This window comes from Anomalospiza imberbis, chromosome 1 (genome assembly GCF_031753505.1).
Source record: "Anomalospiza imberbis isolate Cuckoo-Finch-1a 21T00152 chromosome 1, ASM3175350v1, whole genome shotgun sequence".
Taxonomy (NCBI): Eukaryota; Metazoa; Chordata; class Aves; order Passeriformes; family Viduidae; genus Anomalospiza; species Anomalospiza imberbis.
The window spans coordinates 4755953-4772571 of NC_089681.1; the positions used below are offsets into that span (position 1 = coordinate 4755953).

Here is a 16619-nt window from a genome sequence, read left to right on the forward strand (position 1 = left end):
GTGCAGAGGTGACCATGTGTGTTTGTACATTGTCAGGTAGTTATTAATGTCGTTATTTCAGGGCTTTGAAAGTCCTGCACATTTTATGTGTCCTGAGAAGATTTTCCTGTGGAGAAGGTGGTGATTTGGGTAGCAGATACGTTGACAAGATCTGGCCAGTAGACTTAGTACTTTCAGACCTGCCAGAAAACAGTACAGTTCACAACATAACTGGTGTTTTCTTCTAAAACTCAGGTTATCATACCTCAGTTTTTGGAGTCTTCAGTGATTGCCTTCTGGACAATCTGCCAGGAGTGAAGACCAATGGCTGCACTGTTGAAGTCATTCCAGCTTTGCCAAGGCTGCAGATCAGCACCTCCCTTCCAAGGTGAAAAATTAAATTAAATGATGATTTTACTTTGTTGTATTTAAGTGTTAGTCACATGCTGATTTAAAGCTCTTCCACCTGAGTGTATAATCAATGTTTGAGTAAAACAGGACATAATCTAAATCTGCATTATTTGCTTTAGAATACAAATCTGAAGTTTTTGTTTTACTGCTTGAAATCATGGAATTTCACAGAAATATGCAGAAATAATTTTGCAATATTTTTTGTGCTCAAAACTTTGGTTTTGGGCAAAGAGGGATGTATCAAGCCAAGGATTCACTGTTTATATCTTAACAATCCAGTCCAGGCATGACTGTTAATTCAGATCAATTATCACAGAAGAAAAGAAGAAACAAGAGAGAAAAAGATACAGAAGAAGAATCACTAATGTACATTTATAAAGTAACTGAAAACATAATTTGTTTTGTGTTTTCGTATGCAATTCCATGATACTTTTGTCTCAATATGAGGGGGAAAAAAGAAATTCCTTCTTCCCTTTCACTCCACTGCTCAAATTTCAGAGCCCTGAAATGCGAACAGTACGTGACAGTGCATCCTGAATGATCAAAAAATACTTGGTTGAAGTCCTTGTCACAAATCTGTTCTGAAAGACTGAAATCTGCTCCTGTTTGTGGAGGCTTCTTGTCTTGTGGTAAGGAAGGACAGGATCAGAGGGAAGGATGGCAGGAATACCTGCAAAAAGAAGTGGAATTATTGGTCATTAATCTCAGTAACTTCTGTCCTTGTATCCTTGATGCCTTCTGACCACTCTGCATTAGCACAGGAAGTACAGTCAGGAATGGAACCTGTGCCCACCTGTCTTGATCTGCAACCTCCTTCCCTCATTCATGCTCCAAAGAGTTCATCTCTAGTTAGTGTTTCACCTTTCACACTGGGAATTTCTCCCAGGACCCACTGCTGTGAGGTTTATGCCCTGCACTGTCCACTAAACCTGCTCATTGTAGCGACCTGCTCTTGATTTTTGTTTTCCTTTTCCCTTACAGTTTTTGCAGGTAGTTTAGCAAGCTTTCAGAGTTAGAATATGTATTCTATATTGCTTGAAATCTGACTTGTCTTATGCATAAATTATTAATTTTTGTCCTCAATGGTTCTAAAAATGGGAATGGAAAATGTTATTTAGTGTCTTCAGCAGTAGTTTCTGAGTCTTCCAAGAACAGTGAATGGAGTAACCCGGACAGGCTTTTAACATTTTCATCATCATAATTTGTTTGTCATATTTTGTAGGTCTGCTCATACACTTCAGCCTTCTTCAGGGGATGAAATCTCCACTAATGTGTCTGTCCAGCTGTACAACGGAGAGACCCAGCAGCTCATCATTAAATTAGAAAATATTGGAACAGAACCCTTGGAGAAACTGGAGGTGACAGCAAAAACAGTCAACACCAAGGGTGTGTATGCTGATGGAAATAATCATGCTGACTTCTTTTTTAAAAGGGAGATTATTTGTGTTATACTTCTTTTAGGTCAGTTTAGATTAAGTATCATAGTCTCCATTACAGAGCTGAAATAATTCAATTTGATTTTATTGTAGGAATATAGAAATGAAAGAGAATGTAAGAAAATGTAGAAAGATGAAGGAAATTGTAGAACCATCTCTGTGTTAAAGGGTCACCTGCTTTTTAAAAATCTAGATTTAATTGCAGTGTTACTTGGGGAAAAAATCCTGAGGCAATTACTGGTAAAGAGGAAGAATCTTGGGTCTAAATTATTTTCTCCTTATGTCTAAATATGCTGATTAGTTCATTAAATAAATTGCTATTAGCAGTAATGTTGTCCTACTTGAGGGAGTGGAAGTAAATAAGCCTGTTTCTATCTTACTCAGTGAGCAGTAGGAAAAAAATGGAGAGAAGCCTTTAAAAGACAAGGCAATAAATAAAATAAGCTATTGTGAGTTAAAACAATAATTGAAGCTCTGGATGAAATACAGCACATCCCCTGTGTACACTTAATTATCGTGAAATGTTCTGTCCATGTTAGTATTAAAAAGTGGTCTGATAGGTGACTCCTGCTTTTGTTTTGTGATGTTTTATTTTTTTTTGGTTTGTCCTCTGAGGGATTGTTATGGAAATGATCTTAACAGAAGTACTGCAGATGACAAGCAGCATAATCTTTACTGACAGTAGAAATACCTTATTTTATTACAGGTTTTATTCTGTCAGTGCCAGAGCATTTAAATTCAGTGTGATACCTTGTGATTTCTGTTCATTTCAGTATTCAAGCTCGTGATTTTTTTATAACAGAGTATCCCCTTCTCCACAACCTCAGAGAATAGGAGTTGCCAATCATCTCAAAATACAGTTTTGGTCTGAGACTTGTTACAAGGAATAATTTTAGGAGTTGAAACGTATGATGATGTATTGTTCTTATTTCAGAAATTCCAACCTGCTCCTCCTGGGTAAGGGCTGCATGTATGGAATGGGGAGGCCAAATACAGGTGAAATGCAGAAATACTCAGGTGAAAACAGAGAAATACTCAGGTGAAATGGAGAAATTTATGTATTAAATAGTGGAATATGTGGACCTGTAAATCACATGTTAATCAGAATTTTTGTACGTAACATTACAGTGAATGGGTTCACAGTGTTGAAAAAGAGACTCATGCCAACTTTAAAAGCGCCTTCTCTCCATGACAACTTTTGTTAAAAACAGTGGGGAAAAAGGAGAATAGTTGATATACTCACCTCTAAGTTCAGTAAAACTTTTAATTGTACTTCATCTTATTTTTTCTTTCTCTGTTGAACATGTTTGCAATGAAGCCCCTTTGTGTATCTGACACTGTCTTTAATGGTATTAAGGCATGATAATTATCAGACAAGGAAAATTTCTGATGATAAAGCTATAAGCATGCATACTCAAAAAATGCAACTTAAATCCCTATCTCAGAAAAACAGAAGTGAGTTTTGAGAATGATATTTGTTCTGATGGTGTGAGAACTGTGCCATCAGAATCATGCAATAAGAAATGTCTGTGGGGGCAGGAACCTCTGGAAATCATCTTAACCTTCTTTTGAAAACAGAACTTAAGGTGATCCAGGGTCCTGTCAAGTAGAATGTTCAGTTTCTTGCTTTGTCTCACAGGAGTGAAATGCACCCCTGTATTTGGAGCTGTGTGCTTGAGATGAACTGTGTTATTGGAGGAAAAAAAGAAACTTAAGTGTGACATTTTAAATGACTGTGCTGTGGAAACAATATAAAGCACTGGAAAAGGCTAATTAGAAGAACTAATAGTCCACATTAAGCATACAATAATTATGTTATTTCAAATGTGATTGCATGGAGGTGTTGCAGAGTGTCATAGAATCAGTCACTGAATGGTTTGGGTGGAAAAGGACCTTAAAGACCTTGGACTTCCAGTTGTCCTGCCATGGGCAGGGACACCTTCCACTGTTCCAGATTGCTCAGAACCTCATCCAGCCTGGCCTTGAACACTTCCAGGTATGGGGCAGTCACAGGTTCTCTGGGAAACATGTGCCAGAGCCTCACAGTAAAGAATTTCTTCCGAATTCTTAAGCTAAACTTGTCCTCTGTCAGTTTGAAGCCATCCCCCCTTGTTCTGTCACTACATGGCCTATCCAAAGTCCCTCTCCAGCTCTCTTGGAGCTCCTTTAGGCACTGGACAGGGTTTTAAGACCTACCCAGAGCCTTCTCTTCCCCAGGATGAACAAACCCAGCTCTCTCAGTCTTCATTGCAGAGGTGCTGTGATCACCTTAGTGGCCCCCTGAGGACTTTTTCCAACAGGTCTTTTCTTGTGTTGGGGATGACCTTTGCCTTTTTTCACGGGCTCTCTTCCATTTTTGTTATGACCCTAAATTGATACAAATGCATGAGGCTGGGCTGACAGTCCAGTGAGATGGGATTCTGGTGGCCAACAAGCAACCAAAGATTTGTAATGTCAGCAGCTCCTTTTGGTCAGTGAATATATGCATGGAACTCACGGGGATAGGACATTAAACCATCTCTGACAGCCACACAAACTCTTGGTGTTACACATCAAGTTTAGAGCATGTGCAGGTGTCCATAGTGTGTTAAGAAGTTGTCCCTTGGGTGTTCTGTACTACTGCTCACTGAAATATGCCTGTTCAGACTGCTCAAGGTCTCCTTGAGAGCTGGTGGTCACCTTCATTTGCCTGAGCACAGCTTACCAGTCAGCTCAGGAGCCCATGAGAAGCTTTGGCCAATTCCAGCCAAACACAAAGAGCTTTCAGTCATCTTTTGTTACACCCCATTTCCTTTGCTTCTTTTTGTCTTGGCAGTTGCTCGTGAATCTCTTGCGGCAGCTGCCTGCCTGACCCATTTCCCTACTTTCTGTTTCTGGAGCCACAGCTTTTAGCACAAAGATGAGTGCTGTAAATGGCAAACATTCTCTTTTTTACTGTTGCTGGATTTATAGCCAGTCACTGTCCTTGAGGAAGCCAACTTCTCTGGCATTGTTGTGAGTGGTGTCATGTTAATGAGAACCTCAGGAGGTAAGACTTTCACACTTGCCTTCCCTTACTTCTCTTCTGTCACCATCAGGGGCAACTCTTTGGGTTTTCTGCTCTGGCCCTCAGATACCTAAGAACTTGCAGCTCCCCCTGTGCAGTTCATGAAGGACATCACAGGGTTTTGAGTCCTTCAGCAGCCATGTGTTATGGAACAGATCCCGAGGCAGATCAGCAAGAGGGACTTGTCATGCTGCCACAACAGACATGTCTGTCATGGCTTTTAGTGTCTCACTGCACCCCTGAGCCAGGCTGGGGCATCTGTAGGTTGGACATCACATGTCCATGCTGTCAGGGTCAGCTCTGTGTCACCTTACACTGTCCCTCACCGGGTCAGACAGTTTAATCCTTTTTTTGGAAAGATGACCTGTGCAGAGCTGGATGCTTTCCCTTTGGCTCCAGTCAGCTTTTGTTAGAGGCTTGTTGTGTCTCAGATAAGGGAGAGCAGTCCAAAGGCTGTGATAAACCAACTATTTGATCCACTGAGGAGCTAATATAACCCTGGTGTTTTCAAACTTGAGACTTGAGAAGAGCCCACTTGGCAGTCTTAGCACAAGTGGTGAGCCCAGCTACATACATGGAATGAACCTGGATGAAGCAAAACCCTGGCTCATCTTTCCTAGAAGTGACAGATTTCAGGAATTTAAATGTAGAGAAAGAAGTTCACCTGTCCAGCTGCATTCTTCCCATGACCTTTGAACACATCTGCCAGACCACAAATGAAAAATCTGCTTTGAGGTTCAGGAAGATCTGTGAATATCCAGGACGAGATCTATTTACCATTTTTTGCTAAAGAAAAATTTGTAAATTCTTTCAAATGGGAGTTGGTTATTGGGGTGGTTGACTCTGGCTGGATGTCAGACATCATCAAAGCTGCTCTGTCACTCCCCTCCACAGATGGCCAGGGAGAAGAAAATACAATGAAACATGAGTTAAGGACCAGGAGAGATCACTCACTGGTCACTGTCACAGGCAAAACAGACTCACCTGTTTTATTAATATTAATTGAATTTTCTTGCTAACAAAATTGGACAGGATAATAAGAAGTAAAATATATATTGAAAACACCTCCCCCCACCACTCCCTCTTTCCCAGGTTTTCCATCCTCTCCCCCAGTGGCACAGGGAGAGGGGGATGGGGGTTGCACTCAGTTCATCACACCTTGGTCCTGCTGCTGTTCAGGGTGAGGAGTCCTTCCCCTGGCTCCCCTGGGCTGCAGGGGAATCTCAGCTCTGGCACCTGGAGCATCTCCTACCCCTCATCTCCACTGACCTTTGGTGTCTGCAGAGTTGTTCCTCTCACATATTCTCACTCTGCTCTGAGCACAATTACTTCTATACAATAACTTCTTTCCTTCCTAAATGTGTTATCTCTTCGGAAAGAGCATAACAAGTCATGCAGGTTCATTTCTATCCAACAGGTCTAGGAGAAGTTAAAATGTGTGAATGCCAATGCCTGTGCATTTAGAACTGATAGTTATTTTGAATTTATAAACTGTAATAAATAAATATAGAAAAAATAAAAAATAAATAAACTATAGCAAAATGCCAGATTTACCAGGGGATTTAAGACTGAAAATAATGGAGGTTCTTGTATTCTCAGAAGACTTTTCTATCAAGTTTCTCTGTGCAAAATGTCACTGTGGACTTTTTCTTTGGCAGACCTTAAAATCTGTTAAAAGTTAGATTGGCCTAGATGACCCAAAGTTAGTTTCTGGGTAAGCTTTTACGTGATATTTGTTAGGATTTTAGTGATTTAGTCCCCAGTAAAATGAAACAGATTGCTATTTACAACTCCTGAGAACAGTTGCTTGTAACTTAAGATTTTTGCTAAACACAGATTTTGGGCTTGAGAAAGAGCTGAATGCAGGCTTGCCCCAGTTCAGCCTTCCACTGAACTGAGAGGTCTGAAGCCAGAGAATAATTCACTGTAATGCTGATTACTGAACAAAGTCAGCATTGTTAAACTATAACCAAGTGTCAGATAAATATAAATTAGCTGTTTCTCCACATCTGCAGCTTAGCTTTTAGCTCAAGCATTTAGATCTTGTGTCGTAATTACTGGTGTTAATGAGAAAGTATCTGCAAGGGCTGTTCTCACTTTAAAAGTCTTTTCACTTGTAATGTCTTCAAATAGATCTCTTACTTAAAGAAAACATGTTTTGGAAGGAGTTTGTTGCTTCAGTGCTTGGGATATGTCATTCTTTGTGTACACTGAGTGAAAACACTCCTTGAGCATATTGGATTTTTACTTAACGGGAAAAGGGGATAGAGATTGCCATACTTATTAACTTACTTTTTTTCCTTGAAAGTAGAAGAAAATGCTCAGAATGGTGATATGGTTCCAGCTATATCATTAGGTGAGGTGGAGGTGAGTTTAAGGAAATAATTTTTGTGAGGATTTTTAATTTTTACCTTGTCTTTGTTTTTATAAAGAAATCTGTACTATTGATGTGGTGGGGAAAGACACAAGACAACATCTGGTACTCTGTGAGAAGAATATCTTTCAGGCAAAGTTTTTATTGTTTAGGTAGAAGTTAATGGAAAAAATATTCTCTTTGTTTTTTCCTTTTCCTAGAAAGGGAAACCAAAGGTTCCTGTGCAAATTAAGATGGTTTGGACATAATCTGGAATTCTGGTTACTGCTTTTGAGAGATCCTTTATTCCAGGTTGCAGTAGTTGAGGCAGTGTGCCCACCCTGTTCCCTCACAGGTGGATCTTAGATGGTGGTTTTGGAAAGGTTCTTAAGTCACAGCAGATTTTAATTACCTTGTTCTTGCCAGGTAGCCTGGGAGGATGTAGAGACGAACTGTGTGACTTTCAGTGGTCCCTGTTATGCAAAGCTGTGCTCAAAAGGTGTTTAAATGAGCTTTTAGAAGAATTCTCCAATATACTTTGGAGATAACATGCATTACTATAATAAATCAATAAACATATCTTTAGGACTCTCCCAGTCATGCTTATTTATTGTACCATAGACTTTCTTGTGGTATTTAGCATTGTCTGGTCTTGCATACAGCAATGAATTTATGGATGGGGTGAGTTGACCCTGGCCAGAACTGAAGACTCAGTGTAGATGAACAGTAAATTCTGGGTTTTTTCCCCCTTGTATAATTTTATGGCATGTCAGGCTTAGGAGGGAGGACTTAATAATTACAGATTCCATATACCAAGTAGACCAATGACAAAAAATTTATTAAACAAATTTTCTTTTGTCACCGACTAATCCTGTCTGGCATCCTTAATGACTGGGTCTTATAAAAAGCTGTTTCTCAGCTTTAAGAAAGGACTTTATAAAAAGATGAAAGCCAGTAGTCTTCTTACCCTTCTCTATTGCTCAGTAAATAACTGAAGAATGATGTTACAGCTGTTTCAGAATTTCAGCTCATTAAGTTTGGGTTATTTTGATGAAAAGTGCTCTGCATTCATGTGACACCTCCTGAGCTGAACTGTGTAGGATTCAAAACTACATGAACATTTAGAACCCCTGCAGGCTATATTTAAAGTTTATATTTAATGCTGCCTATTGTGCAGGTTTTTTTTTTTTTTTTTTCTTCTGGTAGTGGTGATCTTCTTCACTTAAATTCGTATTTTGAGCTTTGTGATCTGTGTGGTTCCAGGTCAGTGTCAGTACCCAGTAACTTCTCTATCTTTCTAGTGCTACATTAATTTTAATACATTAATTCTGAATATTTTAGGTTTTAAACAGGACGTGACAGATTGGTTAGTACTCTCTACAGCAGTTCAAAACTGAAACTTCCTTAATGTGGGGCTTATGCTTATGAAATATTTACTTATTTTGATACAGAGAAGCTGTATGGAGATTTCTTGAGTTGGAATCTAGAAGACACCCTCTGCCAGTTTCCTCTAAAACCTGGAAAGGTTGCAACATTGGTTGTAAACATTAAAGTGAAGCTGGACTTTTCTTGCCAAGAAAACCTTCTGCAGGATCTCAGTGATGGTGAGTTTTTCATTTCTCCTTGCTTAGGAGGGTTGTATGTGCTGCTGGAAACACTTTTCTAGTTGCTGTGCCCTTTGTGTTAAACTGATTTCTGATGTGGCTACGTGTTTGAGTGTTTGTGTCTTGTAAAACAAAGACAACCCTTGGCTGAGCTCTACAGATTGAAGGGTGAATTTTTGAGAGAGCTGGGCATGAGAATCTGGCCCAGCTTCCCCATCATGAGACTTGCCCTGTTGTCTTTTAGAATATATTTTGACAGTGGTTTGGAAGTATCTCTTTGTATCCTTACCTTATGAGGGTAAAGAAAAATAATTCACAAACATTAGTGGGGTTTAAAGAAAAATAGCATTGAGTTGATTATTTAATTATCCAGGATTGAAGAATTCTGAATAATTGCTGAGTGCAGTTTTACCTAAAATGACAGACTGAAATTTAAGGCAGAATTGCCCTAATATTTGTACTGCAGAGAAAGTGCTGTGTGGTTAAACTTACTTTGAAGAAAAGGAAGCTGCAGTGTTTGCTTCTATTAGAATTGTTTGGAATTACAAGTACCAGATACTTGTAATAATGATTTCATTTTTATAATAAACACACAATCTTTCTGGAGTAATTACTCTGCTCTGTATTTTTTCATTTGTCTGATATATTTACACTGATTAAATTACCTTGACAAAACAAGATATGCCTGTATTAAAAATTCTCTGTTATTTGGATTTTTTCCCAGGATCCACTTGCAGGTATGCATTGTCTTTATAAGTAATCTTTCAGTACAGGAAAATACAACAAAATTACATGCAGAGCTTATTCAGGTTGAATAGAAATGATTTCTGTGAATTACCTTGCAAATGCATTTAGACAAAAATTATAGTAGTTGTTAGTAATGATTGAAAGATTTTGGTTTTGAAACCTTCCTAATGTAAAATATAAAGATACTTTAAAAATATTTTAGGACTTTACTGCACAAACCCTACACCCTACAGTGTTGCTACACTGCAGTTCAGTTCAGAGCTTGTTGAAAATGCTGATAGTGAAGGAAGAGCACACCCTGACATTGGGAAGACACAGATGCCAGGGAATTGAGACTTTGAGAAATGCCCCTTGATAGCAAGGGAGATTTCATAGTAGATATGTATATATAGATATATATGATGCCCCTTGATAGCAAGGGAGATTTCATAGTAGATATGTATATATAGATATATACGCACAAATACATATAAAATTTCCTTCGTTTGCCCAGTGTCCAAAATGCTCTGAAGCTGCACTTGTCTAGGAGCTTTTCTGATGAAATAACATAAACCCCAAGTATTCTGTAGGAGGTGAAGATAACTTACTTCTTGGTATGGACACTGAACACTTGTGGGATTTGAGATTTGGATTTTGGCCTCTGTTTACCTGAATCCAGCTCTTATGGGACCACAGATGAACAAAACCTTTGAACACCATTTTTACCCTACTGCTACCTCCTGCTCCTCTGAAAGGTTGTGTAGCTGAATTCCACCTTTCCTCATTTAGTATGATAAAGGAGTAGGATCCATTACTGCATTGTTGGAACTTTGGTATGTGTGGGTGCTGTGTACTCCCTGTCCTTTGAAAGTGTTATTAGGGATGCTAAGTATATTGAAAATTTAGCTGCTACTTTATTTTTTATGTATTGCTTTTAACTTTAGAGATGCTAAAGTTTCCAAAAAGGAGGTAAGAGCCTGATGGGAAGAACAGTAAAGAGCTAGAAAAATCAATGGCAACTATGACATGACTTTTAATCATAGGGTACTGTGGTACCTTTTTCTTTTGAAGACCAACCACATTTACAATGATGATCAAAATACTTTTGTGTCTTAAAAGCAATGTCTTTAGTAGGACAGTTTTTACATCCATGTTTTTTCATTTTTCCTTTTGCAGTGTTTATAATCAGGACATGGTGCAGAAGGGATAAATTACTGATGTTTTTGATGATACACATTTATTCAATTGGAAAGTAAACCAAGTCACCAATCTGAATTGCTGAGGTGTGTTGATGGTGTGCTGCCTCACAGAGAAACACATTGGTTGTTTTTCCAGATTGGAGGAAGCAAAACCACGAGTGGCTGCACAGGATCAGATCAGTGACCATCCAGCCAATATCCTAACTGTGACAGTGGCTAAGGGCAGATTCCAGTGGGACAAAACAGGAAAAATTGTGCACATACTTCTGTTTTTCTCTAGGCCTCTAATTGTTGTTAGCTTAGGAGCTTCCAGGGCTGAATATGGTTTCTCTGGTTCTAGGCACTTTTACTCATCCTTAGTGGGTTTCTCCTTCCTAAAATTCTTCATTCTTCCTGTCAGCACTTCACAAGATGCCGTGGCAAGAAGAGTCACAGCTACATTTCTTTTTAGCAGCTTTGCACTCACTGGTGGCCTTGTGTTCCCAGGTTTTTTAATTGCATGAGAGAGGCAACAGGACATCTTCTAAACATGGTTCCTGCAGTGATTTGATGCATTTTCCCAGGGTATTGTCACAGCACACTGGGGATTTCTAACTGTTGAGGGTTCAGTTGTGGCTGTTACGGGAACTGTTCCACATGTCAGCCTTGTCCCTTTTGAGCTCTCAGATCTGTCTGTTTGAGGGAGGCTCTACACACTATTTCAAAGCTGATCTATGTGTTCATGTAATGACCTAATGGTGCTCTTTATTTTGTTTTATATTACTCTCCATACAATCGTGGGGTAATGCACAATTTATCATTTGCTTTTTTGACTTTGCTGAACATTGATTTGGGAGATTCATGAATGTGTGAACCACAACTCCATGATCTTGCTTCTCAACAGAAATTATATGCTGAGAGCCTCTTACTGCATATGTAAGTTTAGGATTGTTTCCCCCCCATTTAATTATGCTGAATTTTGACATCTTATCGGGTGTCGGTCTTTCTCCCAGATAACAAAAGACAGGATGAGAGGAAATGGGCTCAAGGTGCACCAGGGGATGTTTAGATTGGATGTTAGGAAACATTTCTTCACTGAAATGGTTGGGAAACCTTGGAACAGGTTGCCCTGTTCACCAGCCCTGGAATCACCAGCCCTGAAAGTGTTGGGCACTTGGGGTACATGGTTTAGTGGTGAACATGATGGTGATGCTGGGCTGAGAGTTGAACAGTGATGATCTTCAAGGTTTTTTTCAACCTTAACAATTCTGTGATTCCATGTCTTAAAGCCAGTTAACCAAGATTTGAGAGATCCATGCAGGGAGATCCACGTTTGCAGCAAATCTTAGTGAAATTGTGGATCTCTTGTCCCTCAGCTGGATGGTTAGGGTTCCTCCTCTGGCCGAGAAGGTCAGCATGGGCATTTAATTTGATTCTGAGGTTGTTACACTGGATAAGGCAGGGGAAGCCCTTGATCTGCTCGGTACAGCCAGTTGCAAGGAGCTAAAGCAGTGACATCTCTGTCACCTGTTAAGGTGACTAAAAAGGTCAACAGGATATTCACATTATGAGCATAATGAATTCCCCTTTCCAGCTATTATACTGCAGTTTCTGAAATTCAGCATTTCCCTGACACTGAATGGGGTGCGAACAATAGCTGCTCTTTCTGGATTGTATTGGACACGGTGACTTGTTGGAGGCTTTTAAAAACGCTCCTGTTAAGTGGGGACAGTGTTTTGCAAAGTTAATGAATTAATTTGCAATGAGTACTTCATTATGTAGAATGTTAACATTCATTTATTCCCTGTATAGGGAACCTAAAGACAAATGTGAGAATATTTAAATTCATAAACTCATCAAAGGAACTAATTAATTACACACTGAGAGAGAAGCAAATCTGTGCCTTAAGTCTCTCCTTCCCTTTTCTTGGTGCTTGGAGAGGCTCCTAGAACAGAGGCTAGGCAGTGTTAGAGGAATAAAGCAGGTATTTATTAAAAAGGCTTTCAAAGGACACACCTTGGGCAGTACAAGAGCCTGGCCATGGCTCCACCCAAGATGGACCCGAGTCAGGAGTTTTCACACTTTTATATGTTTGGTCTATTGACATATTGGTGTTAATTGTCCAATTACAGCTTCAGGTTGTGAAGTCCCACCCTCCCAGTTTGCTCTCCTCAGTTTGCTGTTGTTTGCACTTTTTGGGCCAGAAGCTGCAACTGTGTCCTTGGTTCTCGGGCTGGAAAAGGATTGTTTTGTCTGAGTGAACTGTGAGGACAACTTGCTAACACTTTATATGAAGTTCAGAGTTACACACTAATGCAATACAGAATATGGAAAACATGAAAGCTAAATCCTTAGGCATCGCTCTAGGGGGAAAAGGGTTGCAGAGAAACAATATCATATTTCTAGGAGCACTAATCTTGAATATTTTTTAACATTGGTATGCAAGACCAGTGTATTTTTCATAGTCACTTTGTTGTTTTTCTGCTTTAATGGTCAGATTTTATCTACTTCAAAATGTCCCTGTATTTAAATTGTGTACAGACAAAGCTTTTTTTTTTTTTTTTTTTTTTGTTGGAATGATACCTGGTTTGCAATTTAAATGTTCTCTTGACAGTTATTCCAAGAAACTAAGTAGCCTGGAGGACTCTATTAGGATAATGGTATCACTGATGATGATGATGATGGGGTCCTCAGAGATGTTGCAGTATTATTATTTCCATGTTACTCTGCTTGGTAGCCTTTATAACATTTAATTATTATGAGTATTCTTTTGAAGTGACTTCATTTCTAAGAAGTTTTTTCTTTTGCCTCTGCAGTTTGAAGATATGTTTGGTTGTACTGTTAAAATGAGTAAATGAGGTTTTTTTCTCTTTTGTTCGGTTTTTTTAAATACAGATGCTTCTGTGTCCTCCAGACTGTGAAGGACTATTCATCACTGTGTAACTTTAAAAAATATTCTTAATTTTTTTGAGAGCTACAGAATTCTTCTTGAATTACAGCTTTAGTACTTATGGATGATAAGGTGCCCTTTTCTCTTCCAACTGCACTTTAAACCAGATAAATCATCTTGCTCATTATTTGACTAATATAGGGTGGGATTTTTTAACAGTATGTAAGTGCCATAGTAGTTCAGCCTATACCAGTTTTACCAGCCACTACACAACCACACAGAGAGCTGATGTTTCAGACCCCAAATCTTTACAATGTAAATAACTAAGGCAGACATGAGACAAACAACAATAAATTGATTATTGGCACATACAGGCTAATAAACCTGCCATCCTGTTATGCTGTTCCTTTGTTGAGGCACTTTATTTTAGCATCTAATGTAATCTGCATACATAATCTGTAGTGTTTATTATGAACTTCTTTACACTTAATTTGTTCTTTTTCATTGCATTCACCTTTACTGTAAATTTATCTTCCAATTTTAGTTTAGTTCAACAACCTCAGGACATAAATCCTTGCTTACAGTGCATTTGTTATTGTTAATTATTGTCTTCAAAGGTAATGGGGTTTCTAAGAAGAGCTCAAGTCTGGTACATGTTGGCTGTGCCCTGCTCCTGGGAGCCAGAGAGCTGCTGCATTCCCAGGAACTTTGCCTGGAGTGCTGCTGCCTGGGGTCCCTCCTGTGATGGTCCTGAGCACACCTTTGAGAGAGGGAAGGAGATGCATCTCAGTCCCACCTGAAGTGTGGAGGGTGGATTATATTGCCTCAGACTCACTGTGTTCTCGTGTTATTCTGCTCTTTGTTGCTGCACACAGCAAGTTTCTAGAATTCTGCACACATCATGAGAATACAGTTCTCTTTTTCTAGGGGGAAAAAAAGAAAAGGCATTCAAGTTCAGCAAGCAAAGTCTCTCTTCTGTCTCGAGTTTTTTTTTTTTGTATTTTTCTGCATGTTTAAAGTACTTCAAAGCTGTTACAGTATTCTTATGAGATGTTGCCTACCAGGAGGTTTTTGTTTTAAAATTTCAATCAGGCAAGAATTGACAAAATAAACAAATGGGTTGAGGTGGCATTTAGTTTTCATAAGTTATGATCAAGCTGTGTACTTTCCAAAAACTCTGTGATTCTGTGACATAGCATCATAGAATGGTTTGATTGGAAGGGACCTTAAAGATCATGTCATTCCACGTCCCTGCCATGGACAGGGACACCTTCCACTATCCCAGGTTGCTCCAAGCCCTGTCCAACTTGGTTTGAACACTTCCAGGAATGAGGCATCCACAAATTCTCTGGGCAACCTGTGCCAGGCAGGGCCTCATCATGCTCTGGATAAAGAATTTCTCCTTGTCAGTTTGATGCCACCCCTCCCTTGTCTTCTTACTCCATAGCCTTGCAAAAAGTCCCTCTCCAGCTCTCTTGGATCCCTTTTAGGCCCTGGAAGGGACTCTGAGTTTTTTCTGGAGCCTTCTCTTCTCCAAATTGCCCAGCTCCAGCTCTCCCAGCCTGTCTCCAGAGCAGAGGCATCCCAGCCCTTTGGGCATCTTTGATGCCTCCTTTGGAATTTATCCAGCAGCTCCACGTCCTTTTGATGTTGGGAGTCCCAGAGCTGGACAAAACAGTCTGGGGAGGATCTGCCCAGAGCAGAGGGGATCTCCCCAGAGGGGCAGAATCCCCCCAGAAACATCCCTGGGCTGCAGGAGGGGATCCTGCTCCAGGCCACTTGGATTGACGTGGTGATGGCCGGTCATAGGCTGGACTCCGCGATCTCTGAGGCCTTTTCCAACCTGAATGATTCTGGAATTCCTCCTCCTCCTGCCCCTCTCGGGGTCCCTGTGCTGCTGTTTAGCAAGCTGCAGGAAGCAGGTCTGCACTGCTGTGGGATTGTATGGAATTGTCCTGGAAAGAAGCAGCACTTCAGCCTAAAACCTTCCACTGTTTCCATTTCATGTGACATTGAATTGCCTGGACGCTGCCTCGGAATCCCAACCTCTGTGGTGTCAGTGGAACAGTTTTTAAGTGTTTTCTTGCTGTGGAGTTTGGAACCTCCATCGCTGCGATGTATCTGTTGAAAAGTGGATCCATTTTTGTCCCCTGGGTCAGGCCAGTGATCCTTGCACAGCACATTGTGACACGGGACAGGAGCTGTCCCAGGCCACCTCTTCCTTCTGTGCTCAGTTACTGCATTGTAAATCTACAGGTTTAACTCCCTGAATGCACTTTCCCTCATTCAAGTAAGAAATTTTGTGGGATTCTTCTGTGCAGTGTGCTGGGAAAGTGGCTAATGAAGTTAAATTGACAATTTACTTAACATTTGATAGGAGAGAGGAAATGCTGGTAAGAGATTTTGCTCTGTTGTGACAGCAGTGACTGGGATGTTGGAAAGGCAAGCTGTGTTTTTGCAGTTACCATGGAAAAAGTGTTGGTCATATGCTGTTACCATGGAAATATTCAGTGTGGATTGTCGAAATTAGGAAAATTTCTGGACAGAGTAGAAAGATAATTATACTTTTTATACTGCAAGGCTGCTCAGTGTTTGACAGTAGGGATTGACAAAAGAAAACTATGGAGGATTTAGCATCTTCATCTCCCTAAACTTCATGGGAGAAAATAAAATGTATGAAATCTCAAAAAATATAAGTATCAATAATGTTAAACTTCTGAAGAACTGCTTTGTTGATGCTCACTGTTTTCTCCTGCCATCAAGTTCTGCAGCCTACCAGACTTTTTAACAGGATTTCTCCCATTCTGCCTATTTAATGTATTGCAAGGGAGTTGGTCAAGGTCTTTTCCCCCATTGCTGCCTGATCAAAGAACAAAAGAAACAAAATAATTTTAAAAAATAGTTGTTTGTGGTAGAATTTTTTTTTTTTTTTTGTCCTCTGGCAGAGAAGTTGCCTTGAGCAGTCCAGGATGTGAAGGGCTGAGTCATTTGCAGCA

The 16619-nt window shown here is 39.8% G+C and overlaps 1 protein-coding gene and 1 long non-coding RNA gene across 13 annotated transcripts in view; one reads left to right on the top strand and one right to left on the bottom strand.

Annotated features, from left to right (window-relative positions):
- The window catches only part of TRAPPC9 (trafficking protein particle complex subunit 9), a 444584-nt gene that overhangs the window by 60469 nt on the left and 367496 nt on the right, over positions 1-16619 (top strand). For all 12 annotated transcript variants that reach the window (XM_068180203.1, XM_068180211.1, XM_068180227.1 and 9 more), the window contains 3 exons: positions 235-367; positions 1613-1776; positions 8677-8829. In XM_068180203.1, the coding sequence (XP_068036304.1) occupies positions 235-367; positions 1613-1776; positions 8677-8829 (450 nt within the window). The remainder of the gene's footprint in view (positions 1-234; positions 368-1612; positions 1777-8676; positions 8830-16619) is intronic.
- LOC137468499 (uncharacterized) lies at positions 14202-15292 on the bottom strand. The gene is made up of 2 exons (XR_010995975.1): positions 14685-15292; positions 14202-14546 (listed from the first exon to the last, which is right to left on the bottom strand). It is a non-coding gene; the product is annotated as an uncharacterized lncRNA (long non-coding RNA).